We start from the raw sequence: 21,805 nt of genomic DNA, 5'->3' as shown, positions 1-21,805 counted from the left end.
CCAGTACCGGAGAAAAACCAAAAAAAAAAAAAAAAAAAAAAATACTGAGATGGACTAGTCAAAGACAAAGCACAATCACTCTTTCCCATTACATCTAACACTGACTATAACACTCGTAATAATGCACTATGGGGTATTTCAACATTAAATTTTAATTTGAGCTTGCGGGTGGCAAAATTTCCCTTTGGCAGCTTGACAGCTATACTTGAAAAGGTCCCAAGAACTTATAGGTATTAGCTAGACAGATGGTCAAGGGATAAAGACATTCTTCATCCTTTTTCCCCCCTAGAGCTCTTTAAAACCAAATGGTGTTATTAGAATGTTAAGCTCATTCAGCACTTGACTACAGGCGTAGTCAAGTTGTTTTAAAACATCTTTTTACCCTTCAATTTCCTCGGAATGAACAGGAACAAAATATTCAATATGCCAAAGTTAGAGGAAAATGAAACAGCAAAAAGGAAAAGCTTCTGCAAGCCTTAAAACAAAAATTTTGTAGAATAATAAATAATCTTTAAATATACATGCTCTAATCTTCTTAAATTAGTGGCATATAAGAATGGTGACAGTGACAGAGTCTTTTTACAAATCTCACTGCTTGTCCTTAGAAACAAAGGCCTTTTTTCACGAGGCAAAAACAGAGCTATCTAATCCTTTACACTTTATAGTCAATACATAATCTAATTATTTTGGTGAATAAATTCATAGGAAGGTAACCTGTAACATGCACTTAGAAGGGAATTTATAACAAGAGGCTAATATTTAAGAAGACATAAAATGTTAGTAATGACTTCTCCCCCTTAAATAAGAACATTTCTTCATACTGTAAAGACTTTAAGAATCTCTACCATAAAAATAACTTACCTAGCTCTTCATTTTCAATGACTTCGAATGTGGCCCATATATCACCTTTCGTAGGAACAATATTTTTTATTGCTAATATGTCATTAGTTAATTCTTCTGCTTCCATCACAGGAGATATCTGCCAAAAAGGCAATATGTCTTTAAAAACTATGTCAGACACAGAAGCGGCCTTGTGCTACAGCAGTAATACTCTCTGTCTAACAATATCCCATTTCCTCAGATGCTAAAAACTACCTTCTCTAAGCAGTAGGAAGAGAGAGCAGGTCCAGATCATCTCCATAAAATTTAATTTAATTTAATGTACATACAAAGGGATATTACAATATACACAAAATCATGAAGGATTCTCTCACTTAGTGAGAAAGGAAGGAAAGATTCTTAGTCACATACAGAGTTACACCAGACAACAAACACAATCATCTCCTAGCAGTAAGACTTTTCATATGTCAGTTCTACAATCAAGAGCACAGAGCGTCTTGGTTTATTCAAAGGGGGCCCTAAATTATACACAGCTGACTGACTGCTGTCTGTCCTGCCAAGCAGTCCCAGAGCTTTGATAGTCTATGGAGTACCCGGCCGTGCCAAGTGACAGATGGCGGGGTACGGAAGTGTGCGGGAGCCAGGATTTCAGGGCAGACTCGGCAGAGCCAGCCTGGGGCCCAGCTCCTCGAGCCTCCTAATGCCAAAGCCAGAGGCCACTGCAGGAGCACACCACTTCTCCTAGGACTTTCCGGATTTCTGATTAGCTTCCTCTTATTTATTTCCCAAATCTTCAGTGCCCACTGGCTAAAACCATCTCTTTAGCTAGAATTTAGTAATAATTCTTGTTTCTTGTGAAACAAGTTTTAAGCATTAGCACATTGTGAATGCAACTTAGTTTACACATCCCTCTTCTAAAATTTCCTAGTAAAGGAACGTGCTCATTTCCATTTCTACTCCCCCTTGCTATTCTTAAGCCTGTTGGGCATATATAAATAACAAAAACACTTTCCACTATAGGCAATTCACATGCTCTGTTTTTCTTTTCTTTCCTATCTTTTGCATTTCATGAAATTTAGGGCTTGCTTGAGGAATATATTAAATATGAAATGAAGTACACTGTTGTATTTAGCTTGTATAAGCTTTAAAAAACATTAGCATCTGGGGAAAGTGGAGAATTCCAAACAACAAGAACAGCATATAAATAATTTCAATGTTGCTTTTGATCTACATTAATTTAAAAATTTTAAAAGAGGAGCTGCTCTTCAAAAATAATAATTACTGAGAAGGAAAACTTGTGAAATAGATAGTAGAGAAGTGCCTTGATTTGAAGCCAAAGATCCTTTGCCTCAGAAGAAACCCAAAGCCCCTCTTTAAAACAACTAGAACTCCACGTTTAGGGAATCATTACTTTATGGCATGTATGGGTCAGCATAAGGACCACCAGGTCTGGCAGATGATGACAAGGTTTGTATATGGGCTTAATTTCTTTCAATTTTGTTTTAATTCTTATAAATTAGAATGCTACCTACTCCCATCTACCTCTAAGGGTTGAGGTAAAAATCAATAGAGATAAATATAACTAATGGGTTTTGCAAAGTCTTAAGTATGAAAACCAACATTCCTGGTGATTTCTGAACTGTTTTTGTATATTTTTCAGGAACATTTGGAATTGTTCTCAGTGAAAACGTACAATTTCATCTATACACACTTAAGAAAATGTGAAAACGTTGCTACACTATAATTTCTGTTCTAGTTCTGTAAGTTACGTAAACTAAAATGTGCTACTACAGAGTTCCTGTGTAGGCACAGTTAAATAAGGTGCTTTGACTGTCTTTTCCAGCATTAGTAATTGACGTGTGCTGATTATGTATCCTAGTTTCTCACGTGCCTTATGAGCAAAACAACACATTTGACGTAAGAACTATGATGTGGACAAGGACTGGCCAGACAAATGCCTCATAAAGGTCTTGATCACCACTCACAATATTTCACAAGTTCTATGTAAGTTAGCTAGTGCCACAGAGTCATAATATGTAAGCATTAGAAATATCTAAATTAATTATTATAATATATTTAACATAAAGTCCAAAACTATCATATGTTGTGATTGGTTAAAGTTGGGTTTCAATAAAGGTAAGAAGTGAAAGCTGAACTTCCTTACATAGCAGAATGTCTATTCTGCAGGGAGGAAAAGTAGTCTTACCAAGCAAGAACACGAAGTATCACAGCTACTATACACAAGGCAAACTAATTACTGAATACAGCAGTATGAGAAGGATCTATGTTTTAATTCAGCACAAACAACTGATACTCCCAAGGAGGAAAACAGTTATCCAATATTCTAATAAACTAGAAGACTGAATGTTAAAGTACAGGAAATAAGGATGAGTAAATAATAATGACAGTAACGATACCGCTATAGTAACAGTTATTTGTTAAACATTTGTTGAAGAATTTGATGCTGTTTTACATGTGAGAGTTGAATAAATCCTCATATCAGTGATATAATGTAAAAACTGTAACCTTTCCTCATGTTATAAAGGAGAACAGTGAGGCTGAGACAGGGTTAATAACTTGCCTAATGTTAAGTTAGGAAGGGAAAAAATCAAATATATGAGTTCAGGTAATTTTCCAGAAACTACAGAAAATCCTAACCTTTGTCAGTGACCGAAACATAACATTCCTGGAGAATACTTATATGAAAATACAATCTTGTCATTAGTCATTGCCTCAACTAGAAAAGTAACATAAAATATAAGAAATACTGGAAAATTCAAAATATACGTAAATTGATGCTAATACTTATCATGTCCAACAGCACGCTTTACAACCTTCTTTAGAACTCACCCGAATTATAATGCTACAGTCTGGTTCTTTCCTTTCTACGTACACCTCAATTAACAAATCTCCAGCCTGGGAAACCTAGAAAGGGCAAATTTGAAGATAGCGTATACATCACTAAAATATGACGCTTTACATGATTTAAAAACTCTCATCACAACACTGACATTAGCTCTATTCCCTTGTTCACAAGCATGATGCGCTTATTTAAAGATAAGGTCAATGATAAGAGTGCTACATTGTTACTGAAATCATGAACATGGCTCTCGTTGAAAACAGAGATCATCGGGGCCATCACCATCTACCTTAACTGGATAAAGTGAGGAGTCAAAGGAGCCAAATATAATTCTGCTCTAAATCACAATGTAACCATAATATCAATAAAGATAAAATAGGTCATGTTAAATTTTGAAGCAATGATAAACTCCAAACATTGTAATTAAAGGATAAATTAGCTCAGATCGATATTAAAACTACAGATAGAGAAAGTGAATTTAGTAAAACAAATAAAACAAAGTAAATTATTGGGTAGACAGTAAAGGTTTATTTTAATTATCTTTGACTAAAAATTTAAGAATAGTATCTGGGTCACTATATCCCACCAAACTAAAAGAAGATACAAGTTAGAAAATAAAAATAAACTTCTGAAAAATATTTTGAGTACCTCTTTTCAGAAATTCACTGTTATATAACCGTTTACAAATAACAATCATTACCCAATATTTTTAAAATTATAATGGAGAAGGAATCATTCGGAAGTTAAATTTGGCTCAATGTAAAATCTGATGAGTAAATTTATGGGTGGGACATTAAAAATGTACTTTGACAAAGTGTTCATAATTATTCTGTCACAATAGGCATAGAAAAGATCATTTCCAAATTTTCTTTCTTACTTTTGATGCTATGCAAAAATTCTAGGAAGAAAAAGACACAGTTGACATTTTTTGCTTTTCACTATGTTTGCATAAATAACTCTCCAGGAAGGACACATTTCAAAAATTAAAAAAGCAAACACAAAGAACTCATAGAAAAAAGCCATAAAGAAAAACAGCCAAGAAATTCAAACGGAGGAAAGACACAGACTGTTAGAAAAATACTCTAGAGGAGAGCTTTGAGTAATGAAAAACTCAAGCAAAGAACCACTTTTTAAAATTCTTCTATGTTTCTATTTACTGTATTATTTAGAAATTTGTTTTCTTTGCTTTTTTTTTTTTTTTACTGCATTGGAATGCATTCAAGACTCTTTTCTTTGTTGTACTATAAATATAAAAGGCAAATGTGCAAAAGGATATTAATACTTTTCTAATAACAATATAGATAATGCTGCCAAAGATTACCTCCTAGGCTCATACAACCTTTTATTTCAGAAGTACTCTCGAACAATGAGAATTTAAAAGAGATGTACTGAACCACAGTCTTACTCCCCTGGAAGTTGCAGTAATGACTCTGGGTCAAAATGGGTGCACTAATTTGTTAAGTATATACTATCACAGTATGAGTACTGAGCAATAGAAGTGGTGCCTCATCTGCTTCGTATGGAATGACAGTTCCAGTGCTTCCTCTGATTAGTCATAGGCATTTCAGGATTTAGGTAAATTTAGGGTCTGACTAATAAGGAAGCATTTGCTTCATTATCTGACTGTAACTATAAACAGAGCACATTTAACCCACTTCTATTATTTACACTGAAAACTTGAATCCACTATAATTCCTACTTACTACACGATGATTAATGGTCAGCTTTAAGAGGTTGCAATGAATATTCATCAAACAATGTAAGGTACCACAGGAAAGCATAATGCAACCTGAAAACACACATCCCATATAATACAATTCAGGAAAGCAAGGCAGAATTTAGGAAAGATGACTTAAAAATTAGCCTGTATTACAAAGACCACTTAGAAAGGATCTCATTAACATAATCAACTGAGAGCACACAGAGCAAAAGCATATAAGAAATAATTTATATTTTCAAAATCACGATAGAATCATTATGCTATCTGAATTTGCAATTTCTTCTGGTATTTATATATTTGTTTTTTGGGGCTTTAAATGCTTCCTTTGAATTCCACTAGCATTTTCAAGTGTTTTTTTTTAAAATAAATCTTGATAAATGAAATAGATTTTTCCTCCATATTTAAGAAATTATGTTAACACATCATGCATGGATGTATCAGGTTGCAGAATCACATGATTACTTTATCAAGGTTCTTTTTCCTCATTACTTCTGCTTTCCTTCAGAAAGGAACTTGGAAGTACAATGAATATTTTTATTTACAATCAAAGTTTTTGTTTTTGTTTAATTCTTTAGAAATCTAACTATTACTACTCACTTGGGTGTCTTTCCACTTGGTAATAAAGCTATTTTCTATGTCCATTTGTTTGACTTGGTCTTCTTTAACCTGTTTAAAATATAATTTGGGACATTCTAATAATGTAGAACACAAGGACTGATGATATTTATCCTCAATAACTCTTCAGGAATTTAAATCCTAACAAGGTAAAAATAAATGAGAATGGCGATGTTAACCAGCATGGGGCCACACAGCTAGGGCAGAAATAAAGCCAACAAGACAGAGTCTCATAACGTTCAGAGCATGTGTGGATGCTATTCCTTCAGGCTGTGGCTTCCACCCAGGGAAGCCCCATTGCTAAGGAGACTAAACAAGCGAAGAGATTGATGACTTGTTTCAAAGTTCTCTTGGTCGAGATTCATGACTCATTTCTCACACCAAATTTTTCATTGAGTGCTTATTAAATCTTTAACATCCAAGAAAAAATGAGTTTAACCTAACTATGAAGATTTAACTGTAGTTGTTTATTTTCTATTAATGGAATAGGACAAAACTAGAATATAAAGAGAGCATATAAAGCCACACTTTTTACTTTTTTTCTTTTCAGGAACAAATGATTGCAAGAAGTTGCTATTGATCAAAAACAGGGAACACACATACGAAGAAATAGAGAAGAGATCAAAGAGCAAGGAAAATTTAAAAACCATGGTGTCCGCTCTTCTATGAATTTAAGTAGAAACTGTACTTTATTAAAATAGCTCTTTCCCCTTCACCAAGGAATCTTGTGGTAAGTTATTCTAATGAGAATGTAGATCTCCTCAGATAGTGATCTTTTAAGCTATTACACTAATTCATCCGATTTCATCTGGTGTATCTGTACCTCTAGAAGACAAGTAAATTTTTAAACATCATTTAGTAGAATGCCCATAGGGGTAATATGAGACACTAGAATTAGTTATGTGATAGAACTGGATCTTCGACATAGACCCCACATATTTGAATTATGGGCTTATTTCCTCTATTTTCATTTAGATGAACTATGAAAGCATTCCATTGCTGCAATTTACTGATAAAATATGAAAATACTAACTTCACAAAACAGCAAATTCAAAAATCAAGGAACTAAGACGGTGTTAACTTAGTACAAACCATGGAATGAAAGTATTTCAGAGATTTTCTCGTTGGAGGCACAATTAAAAAAAGTTAAAATGCTTTCAATTGTAGAATTTGAAAGGCCATTATTTATTATTATATTTGGTAAATTCACAACTTCATACCTTTTCATAGATATACTTAATGCATAAACATACTGAGAAGAAAATTACACATACACAAAACTCTTATACGTAGAACTATTTTATCCAACAAAAACCAGATGGTAAAAGAGCTTTAAAAGCACAGATGAATTTAAATGAATGGCTATAGGTTAGAAAGCTGGTTATATTTAAAAACTTCAAAACATAACTATCCCTTATTTTCTTCATTTCTAAATGTAAGTAAAGACGAAAAACAACATCCTAAAATATGCACCTTTCTTTGCAAACCATAACATCGAAACTATATTAACAAAGGCAGGATGTAAAATACTTACCTCAAATATTTCCACATAATTATTAATTAGGTCCTCGATTACATTCACTTCTTCACTCGTTTGTCCCTTAGTTTGAAACAAACACGATGAAAACACCAAAGCCAGATTATGGGCATTCATGTGATTGATTTCTGAGCATTTCTGAACTCTATTCGAGAAAAACACAGCTAATCATGACGCATTCATTCAGGAAATCTCACAGAACTAAACTGTAAGCCAATATACTCATTTATCATTTATTTAAGCAGACATACATTAAAGTTCCACAACATAAAAGGAACAGTGGTGATTTAAAAAAATAAACAAACAGTGTGCTTTATTCCAAGTAGCTTTGGAGTCTACCTAAGGACAAGAGGAAAAAACTAATGTGAAAGGAGAGATCAGGAAAGTCACAAAACCGTATTTGCTGGTGATTTAGAGGGTAGGTTGGCCACATCTGTAAGGTTACAGTCGGTGAAACTACCTGTGGCCAAAGCATAAACATGTGCTTCCAGAGTGATACAAAACAACTTCTTGGGGTGCAGCATAATGACAGAGGAAAGATGAGGAAGAAGTCAGTAGCAAACAAGGCAGTAAGGGTGGATTGCTAGGTTTACAGTGTAGTTCTGAATTCCAGATTTGAGACTTAGTTACATTTTCCTGAAAGTATATATCAGGTAAGAAAGGACACCTGGCAACATGTATTTAGATGGTTATTCAAAATGGATATTGTTGTATCTCAAACAGCAAACTCTTCATTTAGAAACACAACTGCACTTTTCACGGATATAACTAAGAATGCCTTTTTTGAAATGAACAGATAGTGCCAGACAGGGTGGCTCACACCAGTGATTTTGGGTACTTGGGAAGTTGACGCAGGAGGACTGCAAGCTACAGCTCTGCTTGGACAACTCAGGGAAACTGTGTCTTAGCTTAGTGGTAGAGCACTTGCCTAGGATACCTAAGACCTTGGGTACAGTCTCTAGTACCAGAGAAATAAGAGCAGATATAAACAAACAAGTCAACTTTCTACTCAGTAAGCTATAACCAGGAGCAAGTGCAAGTATCATGTGATTTACAAGATGCAAAAGAAATTAGCATTTAATAAAGGAGGAATGCAGCAACTGCAGACACCACTCTCATAACTACTTCTGTGCTTTTATCACACTAGACTGTAAACATGCAGAAAATTTATCTCCATGACTGCCACTGAAGCTAGACTCTCAGGTTCTCACAGTCAGGCACTCTTGCTTTAATCACACTGTACTGCATTTTAAATATCTGGTCAATGGAATTAAGTGGAAATTACTAATGGTTAAAGTGATCTTTTATCTAAATTGGGGGTTGAATTAAATGCTACATCAACCTGACCTTAACCAAATTCACCTCTCAAACTTCTGATGACATTATCAAACATTATACCTTTCCTCAGATCACTTCTGCAACATCATTCCCATCTGGCACTCTCTACCCCTTTTATTTTTAGGTCCTGAAACTGCTTTAACTTCTGGAAGAAACTGGGTGTAACACAGATTTTCTTTTTCTTCCTTTACTTCTTGGTGCCCAGATGCAAGCATTCCAAGTGTTCCACAATCAGCCTGCTCAGTCTCTTTTCATTCCAACCTTCTCATCAGGAATCCAGAGAAACTGTTCCCTATGCAGTTTCTCTGCCTCTCCCAAGTCTGATCACAGGAGCTATTGGGCTAAAACATATTTGAATAGGTATTCATTACTTAAAAGGAATAGTCCAAATGTTTTTGCATGACCTGAAAAGCCTGACAACCTCCTGTCAGCTAACTATAAATGGTCTCATGTCATCTCTTAGTACTCATCTGTCCCAGAAGATAGATAGCCTTTATTCTGCATGTGTGTGTGTGTGTGTGTGTGTGTGACAGAGAGAGAGAGAGAGAGAGAGAGAGACAGACAGACAGACAGACAGACAGAAAGAGACAGAGAGGCGGGGAAACAGAGAGAGAGAGAGACAGAAAGAGAGACAGAGAGACAGACAGAGAGAGAGTCTTCTATGTTGCCCGGACTGGTCTCCAAGCTGGTCTTGGACTCCTAGACTCAAGAAAGTGTTCCTCTTGCCTCAGCCTTCCAAGTAGCTGGGACCTCAACTGTACCATTGTGTCTGGCTTTGTACTTTTATTTTTTTTCCATACACTGTTGATATTTCTTTTCAAATATAAAGTATATAAACATTCTGTGGAATTCAAGCCATAGTGACTCACTCATTCTCTCCTCTATAATTACATGCTTCATGCTAAAATTATGTGTATAAAATTTACCCAGCATCTCATAGACTATATTTGTATGATGCAATAAAGAAATCAGTTTTGCTGGGAGTGTAGCTTGGCAATAGGGCATCGACTTAACATAGTCCCCAGCACCAAGGGGGAAAAAGACAGAAAATCAGTTCTACAATGGTAAGAGTTTACAATCCTTCATGAAAACTAGTGGTTGAAAAAGATAAAGAAAAGATGGTATGTTGTGAAAGATTTCTAATGTAGATTCCAAAGAAGATATTTTTAGTAGACTTCAGCTTTACAGAAATTTATCTAAGGGAATATTTTATTCAGACAGGGAGCTGCAATATATTTCCTTAAGCAAAATTTACCATTATGAAAGTTTTTATAATAATTCTGGCTAAGATCAACACACACAAACCAATCTTTAGTTTTAACTTAAAAGGTTATTTTTAAATACCCTCATCCTCCAAATCTCTCAATTCTCCATTTTATTTCTTATCTCCTTCCATATGCAGAGCTATCCTCATGCCAGAACATACAGAATACTTTTCATTTTAAATATTTCCTCATCTGATAAATCTGCTATCAAATATCAGGGATCAGGTAAGATATAAACTGATAATGAAAAAAATTAAAGTTGCTAATCTAATGAGCATATCAAAAGAAAATGTATCCTCAGAAACAGATTCCTGTCAGCGAACCCTGATCGCTCAGCATACAATAAACCATTCACTCACTCTGTAAGTGCATGCTACATGCTTTTAAATTCTCTACATTAAAATGTGTCCCACATTCCAGAGACAGACACAGACTATAGACTATATTTGTATAATGCAATGAAAATTAACCCCTTCCTTCTCCAACTCTTACCCAAATGAGTTTTAAAATTCTTGCTTATACACTGGGTGCACTTGGAGATTTTTGATTATTTCTGATTCACTTAAATTCTCCAGTACCATTTAATTGTGTGACTTTAACCACAGAAAAGAAGACTAAAGCAATAGGTCTTGCTCTATGGTGAAAGAGTCACAGTCACATGTTGAAGGTCAGCTACACAACTTTAAGAAGAAATAATGACTTATTAAGTGCCATGTTTGAAATGTCTAGGAAGGTTCAGGAATCCACCCACCTGTAAAGGTGTTCAATTATAGCTGCAAGCGTTGCTCGGTTAACTCCTGGAAGAGTACGTATAAATGCTCCATACTTTTTAATTCTTTCCTTTTCATCTTGTGTATCTAGAGGGAGAAGAAACAATCTTTAGATTTTAAACTAATCATTTATATAATAAATCAGTCTTTCCAAAGTATTTTAAAAGAACAGTTACAAGTATTATAGTAAGTGACAAAATAAGCTTTCAGTAGAAAAATATAAGATAATTGCCTATATTTCTAGAAAAGCATTTATTTACATAAATATTCCATGGCTACATTCTACAGTTCTTATAATTTATAATTTAAAAATAAAGCACTTTGAAAATGGGATGAGAGGCTTTATTTATCTTCTACTTTACAGACTATGAAACTTTAACTTAACATGAATACACTCAGTTAATTACTCAAATTGGCGTACAAATTGGAAAGCTAACACAAAAGCATTTTAACTCTGCCTGTCAAGTGGATTCATTACTTTGATTTGAAAATGACATTTCTGATCTTTTTCTTTATGAAATGAAGATCTTCCCAAAGCAATGGACTATCCTAGAGCTAAGAAATGTGTGTTACCCTCTGGTCCATGTGAATGGCCTTTTACCATCCCTGCTTTCTTCAAATCTTTGAAGAAGTTCAGGGACAGTGAAAGAGGCCGCATACAGGCCTTAACACAATGATCAGATTTAGAAGGTAGTGGACGTTCTGCCCTTTTCGTGGATAGAAATTAATTAGTCCCTGAAGAAGAAGATAAGAAGGAATTTCCTTCCACTCTTCCAACCCCAAAGACAAATCCACAAAGAAACTAGAGATAAGAACCCCTCTACGTTCTAGACTCTAAAGGATGTACAGTGCTGCTCCTTCCTACCAAAGGAAACGGATGTCATTCCAAGGAAGAATTTGTGCTGATTTTGCAACTCAAAGGGAATACACTTAAATATTTCTTTCAATTTTCTACTACTTTGGAAACTAAAGTTGTTTCATTTCCTGTTTAACGCTACTTATTCTATTGACAAAGAACCAATAACACATTAAAGATTCTTTAACAATTTTCTAGCACTTTTAAAGGACATTGGGGTTCCAGAGATATAAGAAACTGTGTGACACATTTTTCAAGTACGCTGCTATTCAAAAGTGCAAGTGATATCTCTTTAATATTGATTTACCCTGAACATGAGATTTAAAGAGTAACCAGTCATCAATTTCAATGCTGTAGTAGATGATTCAAAAAAGTAATTACGGGAAAATATCCAAATTACGTTAAAAATGTCCAAGTATAATCCAAACATTTGTCTTCATGTACTCCAGTTTATTGTTGCAGGAATAACTATATTTTATTCAATGAAATTTAATACTACTATACTTAAAAATAAGTAACACTAGTATATTTTATGTTTCTTATAATAATAACATAGATATTTTCAAAACAAAGACAAGCAATTGGAAATGAAAATTCAGGAACTGTTTTGGGTAATACAGAAAATACAGTGAATAATTTAACTGGCCCAGAATGCTGATAATTTACCACTGTTCTTAATAAAATAGATCATGTACAAAACATAGGTGGGATATGCTACTGAATGGTACTTCTAGGATCAGGTGCACAGGGCACAAGTAAGTTCTTCAATAAGGTCACCCAAGAGTCAATGTTTATCCTGTCAGAACGAACAGCAGGCACTTCTGAAGTGTCTGGCTCAGTTATATTGGAATCAAGGCAAAAGACATATGGGCTGTTGAGCCTAGCATTCAAAGCTTTCTCCAAGTACGTTCACACCGAAGTGAAAGGTCTTTTCCGACACACGCCTATCAACTGCCACCTAACTCCTCCTCATGGTAGAGTGATAACAGTAAAAACTTCTTTGCCATTTGAGGGCTTTAGCAAAAACTTATTTGTTATATATTATGATTTTACGATAAAGATAAAATGTAAGCCTTCCTAAAACAGAAATACTAAATACAACTTTACAGTTATAAATTACAACAAAGTCAATGAAAAATCAATGTTGCAAAGGAATCACACTTGAACAGAGATATTTATCTGATTATACATCTTATATCCAAGGAAATCATTCAATCGAATTTTGGGATCACAATTAACCTTACTGATTTGAAAAATATTTAGAAGTGACTAAAAGATGGCCTTCAGAATTAGGTAAACTATGATGTTTTATTTTAATAACTTTACTATTCTTATAGTACTGATACTAGTAAAGATCAGTATAGGAATAATTTATAATTCATTTTAATAACATTACTACTCTTTTAGTACTGATACTAATAAAGATCAGTATAGGAATAATTTTCAAATTGTAGCTATTTTGTGATTTGTGATATGATTTCAAAATTAATGCTTTCAAATATATTAATTATATCTTAAAATGAACGAATATTTTTAGTGAAAAAACCTATTTTTCAACAAAGGAATAACAGAGCCAAAGTTAAAAGCCATTTTTCCAAATGACCTTAAAATAGATTAAATTCTGAGAAATAGACATAATTACGCTAAAAAATCAAAGCTCAATTTTAAAAACTAAAATTAGATTGAAAATTATCATATAAAAATGTAGGTATGTAGGAAATGCTTATAGAGTCCTAAGAAAAATAAAAACATTTTATGTATATAAGTCATAAAAAGACTAAAATACAGAAAAATGAAAACACCTTTATTAGAGGAGATTAGAGCCAATGTTCACATTTAAAAATCTTTATTATTGTAATGCTTTATAAATTGGTTACTTTAAATTAATGCATATAAAATAAGTCTTCATACATTTAATATGACCCTAAGAATGATTTACTAAATCACTTTTCTAGAGTCATCTCTCAAATTTTCTTCATTAGATGGAATCTAGGGACAATGAAGAAAGAGTAAAAAAACTCAAACCTACTATGTATACTAAAAATATAGAATAGGGCCAGGGATATAGCTCAGTGGCATAAGCTCCTGCCTGGCAAGTGCAAAGTCCTGAGTTTGATTCCCGGTACCAAAAAGAAAAACACTAGAATAAATGACAGAGGAAAAATAAATGTCATGCTAATTTCCAGATTACCAAAGATTTAGCATTATAACTATCAAACCAGAAAGCAAATACCGACTCTGTCCTCTGTTCTATACATTACCTAAGGCAGAGACCCAGTACGGGTAGAGCTCCTTAGTGAGAAGCGCGTCGTCGATGTCAGACAGAAAACGTTTCAGCACACCCGTGACATCTTCAAGCTGATGCTTTCCAGCCCTCAACTTAAAACTTCTTGCATCCTTCTTGAAATTCTCCAGGAGTTCACTTATGTGCAAAGGATCACCATTCTTTTGATAGATGTACTTGCAACCCAAACCTTTGTTTCCAAAAAAAAGTTTATTTGAAAAAAGTAAAAATTTAAAATGTACTTTGACAGAAAAATTTTTCCGTTGGCATGATAAGCAACATGAAGATATCATTATGCAGGAGAGGAGCGGCTTCCTACCACTAATTTCAATGTTTAAAATGTAAACCTGATGAACGAACTATTCCATCCTCAACTTTTAGCCAGTCTCTGGCCAGCAATTCCTCCAGTTCTTCATAGTCTCTTTTACAAATGTTCTTTTACGTCAAGGGCCCCATTTCCAATTACTGTCCCAGAATACAATCTTGCCAAACTAAGGCACTCTGGTAAAAACAAAATCCCCAACCTTTCAGCTCCATATTTGTGTATTAGGTTCTTTCTGCTTTCACTTTGACCTTCTTCTAAAGTGAAAATAAAGTAATAATGATTGGTAAGTGGGACAGATGATGATGACCTGATGTGGTAAAGAAACAAAAAATATTTGATGGGCCCTTGAATCTTGCTTTTTTTTTTTTGTTTTTGTTTTCTTTTCCAGTACCAGGAATCAAACTCACAACCTCGCGCTCACCAGGCAGGCGCTGTGCCGCTGAGCTAAATCCCCAGCCCTGGCCCTTGCATTTTGTAATCATGGACAGTCTCTAAGTTTATATCAAATCTTTTTTTTAACCTATGCTAATAATAATGAAGCTGTACCCCAGATTCTAATCATACTGGCTTTATTACTTTAATATGCAAGTTAATGCACCTTGTATTAGAGCTATAAAGTAGTTATAATACATAGTATATAGTTGAGAACAATCTAATGGTTAATGATTTTAAATTCAAATAAATACCATGAGGAAACTTCTAATTTCCCTAAGGAAATATTAAATTGGATACACTGGAGCTACTCAAATTATTTTAATCATTTGCCATCTTAAGAAAGACCTTATGCTATTATGCAACTAACGTGATATGAAAATTTCCAATGAGGTTATGTTCTTGCTAAAACATAGTATATGTGCAATTCATTTACTCTTGTAAAATACAAGCATGCTAATACTGGATAACTGTAATAAATGAAGAAGGTAAGTTTTTATTTGCTCATTTTCAAATAAATTTGACTACAGTTGATAGGAAAAATATAAACTTATTTCCATAGCAAGGACCTTCCTATAATAAGACCACATATGTGATCTGATACATATTTTCAAGAGAGATATAATACAAACACAATGAGTCTGCACATTAATAGTAACTGTATTTGGATTACGTATGAAGTATGATGCTTAAAATACCACTCTCCTTAGAAGATATTAAAACACACATATTACAAGGTTAATTCCAGAAAATGATTTTTGTCAAAGTGCTTGTTACTTCTGACATTTCTCATGCATCTGCACACTGTCAGACTTCCATTCTAGAACATCAGCTGCATTGCTTTGCCTTTCACTTTCTATTCCCACTTCTCTGTTTCTGGTAACGCTTACTAACACCCATTTGCTGTGGCCCTCTCACCACGTGTGCCTTCTCTTTCAATCAAAGCACCTGAACACACCTCTAATAACATGAGAATAAAATAGTTCATGCATCCTCAAAAACACCAGATCATTCATTTGACTCTTTTCCATATGTGTACTCTAAATAAATGGCATTCATCTGTAGGTTATCAGGTAGAAAACATTTTAAGAATACAGGTAAGAAATATCTACTTTCAGAATATGAAGATATATATATAAAACTGAGAACAAATGTGAAGGATACATAATAATTTGAAAATAAATATGAGCAACAATATAAAATACCCACTCTACCACACAAAATTAAATGAACTATATAGATATACATTACGTTGTTTCTACTTGCTATTTACTCATAAAATTATCTGGTGCAAATAAAGCAAAATATTACAATTAAAAACCAGACTTCTTAATAAAAACATTTGACCAACACCATGTTGAATGAAATAAATACACATGCATACCTAAAGAAATCAAATTCTTTTACTTATTATTCCATAGTTTTTACACTTCTAAACTCAGGCTTAGTGAGGTGACTTACTCTAGATCTTATTCTAGATTTGGAACTTCTAACAATATAGTTAGAGTCTCTATTATATTCACATACATTGTACAATACATTCTTTCAGTGTGTTATTTAACATTTTCATGGATATAAAGGATGAAGGAAATGGTAAAATAGTTTAAATGACTTTTACTAGGAGAAGGGATGACGATTATCTGAATTAGACAGCATGCTCTTATTTTTCACAGGCATAATTATGTAAGAGTACTAATTCAGTCCAATGGAGGTGCCACTTGGAAACTGTAAGAATGATTCTAGGAGTTCTAGAAGTTGAATAAAAACTCTGCGATACATACCATACTGTGTAACAAATGCTATACAGCTGTTCACAATAATGGGAACGTCATTTTTGCTGAGCTGCTGATCCTGTAATGCATTACCATCTGTACCTGCTGCTTTTTCAATTGCAGTATGCCAGACTGTGAAATCCAACTTGGTATGCCCATGGATGTATAACGTTCTGTTAGGTTTAAAAAGCATTTGAAATTAGAATTTTTCTCTTAAAAAATTTCTTATTTCAAGACAGATTATCCCTAAAACCACAAAAATATGATCCTGTCTCACCCAGCTGAAAGACCTTTCCTTTTCACCTTCCACCCACTGCTAGCTTCCACTCAGTCCATCTTTTGCCTTGACAGTCACATCTCTGCTTGAGTAGAGAAGTCGTCTCCACATACCAGGCCACCTCTGAACTCCCCTTTTAACACGAAGACCATAACGGTAACGACACCAGTAACTTCTAATAGATGTTTCTGGCTTTTAGAAAAAGATGTTAGAATCATCCATGATTTCATTTCTTAAAAAAGTTACCATCCGACTCGGCCTTTATGGCACAATTGCTTCAGGATTTCTCTCTTATCTTTCTAGTCACTTGTTCAGCCTCAAGTTCACTTCCCTTTCCTGAATAACAAGGCTGTGTGCGATCTCTGCACCCACAAAACCTCCACAGACAAGTCGTTCAGGCCAATGATCTCATCTCCCGTATGCAAATTGGGAATCCAAAATCCCTACCTCCAGGTGATGACTGCCCTCTCAACTCTGCTCTTGCTAAAATAAACAAACAAACCAACCAACCCCAAGAATAAGGAGCAGCGAAAATACTGGAGGTGCAGTCAGACTTTCCAAATTGAAATTTTAGTTTGGCTGCTTGCTTTGTAACTTTGGACCGTTTATCAACTTGTCTGTGCCTCAGTGTTGTCACCACTGAACTGAGGATGACAAGAACAATACAGCTCAGCAGACAATACATATTAATAACTAATGAAGGATACTAATAAATATTTATTTTTGGACACTTTCATCTTAATATGCAACCAACTTGCCAAAGATTTCCCTCTCCACATCCTAAACTGCTCCTGGCACTGCAATTCTCCACTTACTCCACCAGCAACGCAAGCCGAATGAACTCTAGCATAGCTTCTCTCCCAGTCGGCGAAACATAAATTCAGTCACAAAGTTCTGTTGACACTACTGTCCCAAAACACTCATTCTGTCTCCTCTTTTTTCCAATACTCTCTTATTTTAGATCTTTGTATTATTCCTTGAGGCACTAAAAGCCCTAACTGAATTCCTTCTTCAATCCTCTACCCTTCTTTGTTTGTTTTTGGTGCCAGGGGAATCTAAATCCTCTACCCTTCTAGCCTCTACTCCTCAGCACTATCAGAATGATCTGAAAAGCTAATGACACCATGTACGGATCACTGTAAAAGGTGTTTATGAACTGGCCTGTATTTTGCCCTCCAAATGAGTCCTCTATACTCAAGACACTCTTTTCTTAAGAAAACCACATTTCCTATCTTCGCAATAAACATCTACTTTCTCCTTGGCTATGCTAGCACAACCACAAAGGTGTACTCCACATGACTTTCCCAGGCCCTCTGAACCTGATCTCTTTCTGTTCTTAGTGAGTCACAAGTTTCGCTTCTTAACTCATCGACAGGCAATTTGCCGTCTGTTAAACCATCTGTTGAATCTATGTATTTTAGCTACAAACTTTGCACATGTGAACAAGAAGCACTTCAGTCTCTCAAGTTTACACAGTGCCTGACATGGGGCAGACACCTAACAGCGTTACCAGCATAACATATCATTTGACACAAAATAAATGTGCATGTATTTCAAGTATACGCAATCTAAAAGTATTTAATCTTGATTTCAGGCAACAAGAGGGCAACTTTTGATTCAAACTTCTCCTCTCCCCTCCGCTCTCTCAAAAAGGGACTCAGCCACATGATCTTTGGGGCTTAGGAGAACGGGTGAAGAGTTCATCTTCTTATATTTCCTGTCACCTCTGGCCACGATTTTAAAACTTTTAAGTAGTCTTCCTTTCCTGTATTTTCTCTTCTTGCAATGCTCCTATAAGAAGTCAAAGCTACCACCACCTTATTACACTTTCCAGCAGTATCTGAGCTAACTGCAACTACTACTTTTCCCTGACAATTGTGCCCATAGTCATCACCTGTGGCTCTCTCACATCCTTACCTGTTGTTTTTAGCTTCCACACCACCACAGCAACGCTCACCTACAGGTTTGTGATTCTAGTTATGGAGACCTCTGATACTTGCTCTGATACTTCTGCCATGTTGTAGCCTTTCAATTATCTTACATCATCTTTTGCTCAAACATACCCCATTGATAGGTACACTGAAGTAAAATGATGTAGCCCATAATCTCCCTGAAAAACATTAACCTCTTAAATTATGTACACGTAATCAAAATTATGTCTTTCTAAATTCAGAAGTTTAGGTAAAAAGAAAAACTTACCATTGCTCTGTTTTTATTTACGTATATTTTACTGATACTTAGACTCTAAATATGACATAAAATCTTGGAAAATGTTTCCTTAGTTATATATTACTATGTGGCCTGTGAAAGAAATTCAAAATGCAATGGTTCTCCTACAACACTAGTATAATTCTATCACTAAATGTGAACCTTTCAGATTTCATATTTTCCTTCTAGTCAGAAGAAATCCCCTGATGACAAGTTGAGCTGTCTTCTTGTGAACAAGTGAGATGTAGAACAAGTAATGACAGGTTAACTCCCGAGTCAACTTGTCAGAGGGAATCCTAAAATATATTATCCATTGCAGTAGATGTCTGACATTTAATAGCACATCAGTTCAACGACTTTCTTCTGTGATGCATATCAAAACCACACAGCAAATAAAGCATCACCAGACATTCTCAACACAAATGCTCGCCAAATTTGTAATTCTGAGTTTCTCACATAATCAATTCACATTTCTGGATAAAGGTTCCAAGGAAACCTTCATGTATATTCTGAAAAATCTCAAAAGTTATTTTGACAAACTGCAATTACAGAGAAATTCATTACTGTAATTGGCCATTCCCAAAGCAAAAATTTCCATGTATCTTTCAAAGTCATATAAAGAAACATTCCTATTTGCTATAATGAATTGAGGCAGTTCAATAAGACCTAGAAACCAAGTCCCAGGACTAATAAAAATGATTCTCTCAAAACTGTGATTTAAGTTTTGACAATCGTATTTGAGCTTGGTCTATGGGTAAGAACCAAAAGCCTCTTCACAACTAACTGCATCAGTACATCTCACGGTATAAAAATAAATTTACTCATGAAGAACAGTTTAAATAAAACAAGAAAAAATAACACACCACAAATATTATTGAAAAATAAAATATCATAAACATTTACATGAAAATAAGAACTCCTAATTCATCACCAGAAATACACTCATAAACCATGAAAAGATAATTTGCAGAAAAATGCAAATTGCCAATAAACACAAACCAATCTATGAATCAAAGATATATATGAAAGTTATACATTATATATATATATATACACACACACACACACACATAGAGAAAATAGCAGTATGTCAAAAGTAAACTATCAAAGATGTAAAATGTGAGCTTTCTCAGTAAAGACTAGAACAAGATGAACACTGTACTTTGTAAACCTATTAGATATTCTGAAGGGAAATTTGGATATGTGTACTAAGAGACTTAAAATATATATGCATCATTTCTGACAAGTAATTGAAATCACAGGAGCCTACCATAAGCACATAATTTGAAATGTAGATACAATACCTATTTCTCACAATATCTGTTTGGGGCCTTTCTCACACATGCACACATGCACAACAGAACACATATGTACCAGAAGACTTAAAAAATGGAAACAATTTAAATCTCAACAAGGAAGGTTAAGTGATTTACTATACATACATAGATACATGTATTTAGTAAAATGAGTAGAGAATACATAATTGAGTGTAAGTATACATTTTAGTTGTATCTTCCAAAATTTTTAATTGTGTATGGGTAAAAAACTGATGTTTTATTATCTATAATGTGGGTATTTAAATATTAAAAGCAAATGACACAACTCAAAGTTTTCACTGGTTTCTTAATAGAAAGGGTATGTATGGCAGCCTTGTGGACTTAGTCTTTTTTTCATTGAGCTTTTAAGCCAGAGAAGTGAAAATCTCTCTGCTAAGCCTTTCATTTATAACTAGGAAACTAAGGACTCAACGAAATTTACGCAAGACCAAAGGCTAAGAATGAATATTACATTTAAGCTAAGAAGGTAGATATTCTGGTCCCACTTGGCAGAACATAGTCCCTAATCTGTTACTTGAGAAATTAGAGCCCTCAGTATCAGAAATGCTCATTGTAGAACTCCGATGTCACTTCTTTTTTGTCTTATCACAGGTTCACAAATCAGTTTCTCAAACAACTTATTAAAAAGTTACATTATTGGAATAAACCTGGAAAGTGATCCTCCGGAGCCACACCTAACAACAAATCTGAAGCGGTACCTCTGTTCACGAACTTCATTCTTCCCACGATTCTGGTTGCAAACTGAATTGGATGAGAACTGAACCAAATTTCCCCATAAGGTCAAGACTGAACCTAGTTGTTCAATTTGTTTCGGTTCTCATTCATTTTGGTTTCTAACCAGAATCACAGAAAGAATTAGGTTCATGAACCAAGGCACCAGTACCACGGTATTTCCTTCTTTAGAGAAGGAAAGGTTTTCATTTTATCTTGGAAAGCATTGTGGGGACATTGGAAATGTGAAGGATATGACTTTGGAAATGTTCACCATGTGTTTTTCTTTATACTTACCTCTCAAAGTAGAGTATAGTAAGCATGCTAGGAGGCTTTTGAGTTTTTTAATGCAAATTTTACTGATATGAGTGATACTTGGTCGTTAGAATTTCTAATTCTAAATTAGTAACATTCACTAATTTTCACTGTACAGTTGAAAACATTATAAAAATGCCTCCTCGCTATAGAACATTTCCATCATTCATACAGTTGCCTAGTAACTCTGGAGTAAATCACTTCTACCCACGAATTTAAGTAAAATTTGGTTGCTTTCCACCATTATTTATTAGTTTACCAGCTCTAGCCTTTCATATAAATGGAATCATACACTATGACCCTTCCCATCTGATTTCCTTTATTTTTTTTTTTTTATTTTAAA

At 34.4% G+C, this 21,805-nt stretch overlaps 1 protein-coding gene across 5 annotated transcripts in view; it reads right to left on the bottom strand.

Moving 5' to 3' along the window:
* Nucleotides 1-21,805, bottom strand: part of Arap2 (ArfGAP with RhoGAP domain, ankyrin repeat and PH domain 2) — a 181,567-nt gene that overhangs the window by 39,752 nt on the left and 120,010 nt on the right. For 4 of the 5 annotated variants that reach the window (XM_005392016.2, XM_005392019.2, XM_013518104.1 and 1 more), the window contains exons 20-26: nt 16,624-16,787; nt 14,063-14,275; nt 10,927-11,032; nt 7,570-7,717; nt 6,018-6,086; nt 3,691-3,765; nt 862-979 (exon numbers count right to left, since the gene is read on the bottom strand). In XM_005392016.2, coding sequence (XP_005392073.1) covers nt 862-979; nt 3,691-3,765; nt 6,018-6,086; nt 7,570-7,717; nt 10,927-11,032; nt 14,063-14,275; nt 16,624-16,787 — 893 coding nt within the window. The remainder of the gene's footprint in view (nt 1-861; nt 980-3,690; nt 3,766-6,017; nt 6,087-7,569; nt 7,718-10,926; nt 11,033-14,062; nt 14,276-16,623; nt 16,788-21,805) is intronic. The other variant, XM_005392018.2, reaches the window with a different exon arrangement.

This window comes from Chinchilla lanigera, unplaced genomic scaffold (assembly GCF_000276665.1).
Source record: "Chinchilla lanigera isolate Chin_1 unplaced genomic scaffold, ChiLan1.0 scaffold00042, whole genome shotgun sequence".
NCBI lineage: Eukaryota > Metazoa > Chordata > Mammalia > Rodentia > Chinchillidae > Chinchilla > Chinchilla lanigera.
The sequence above is the reverse complement of the archived record's forward strand: the minus strand, read 5'-3'. Positions and strand labels throughout refer to the sequence as shown.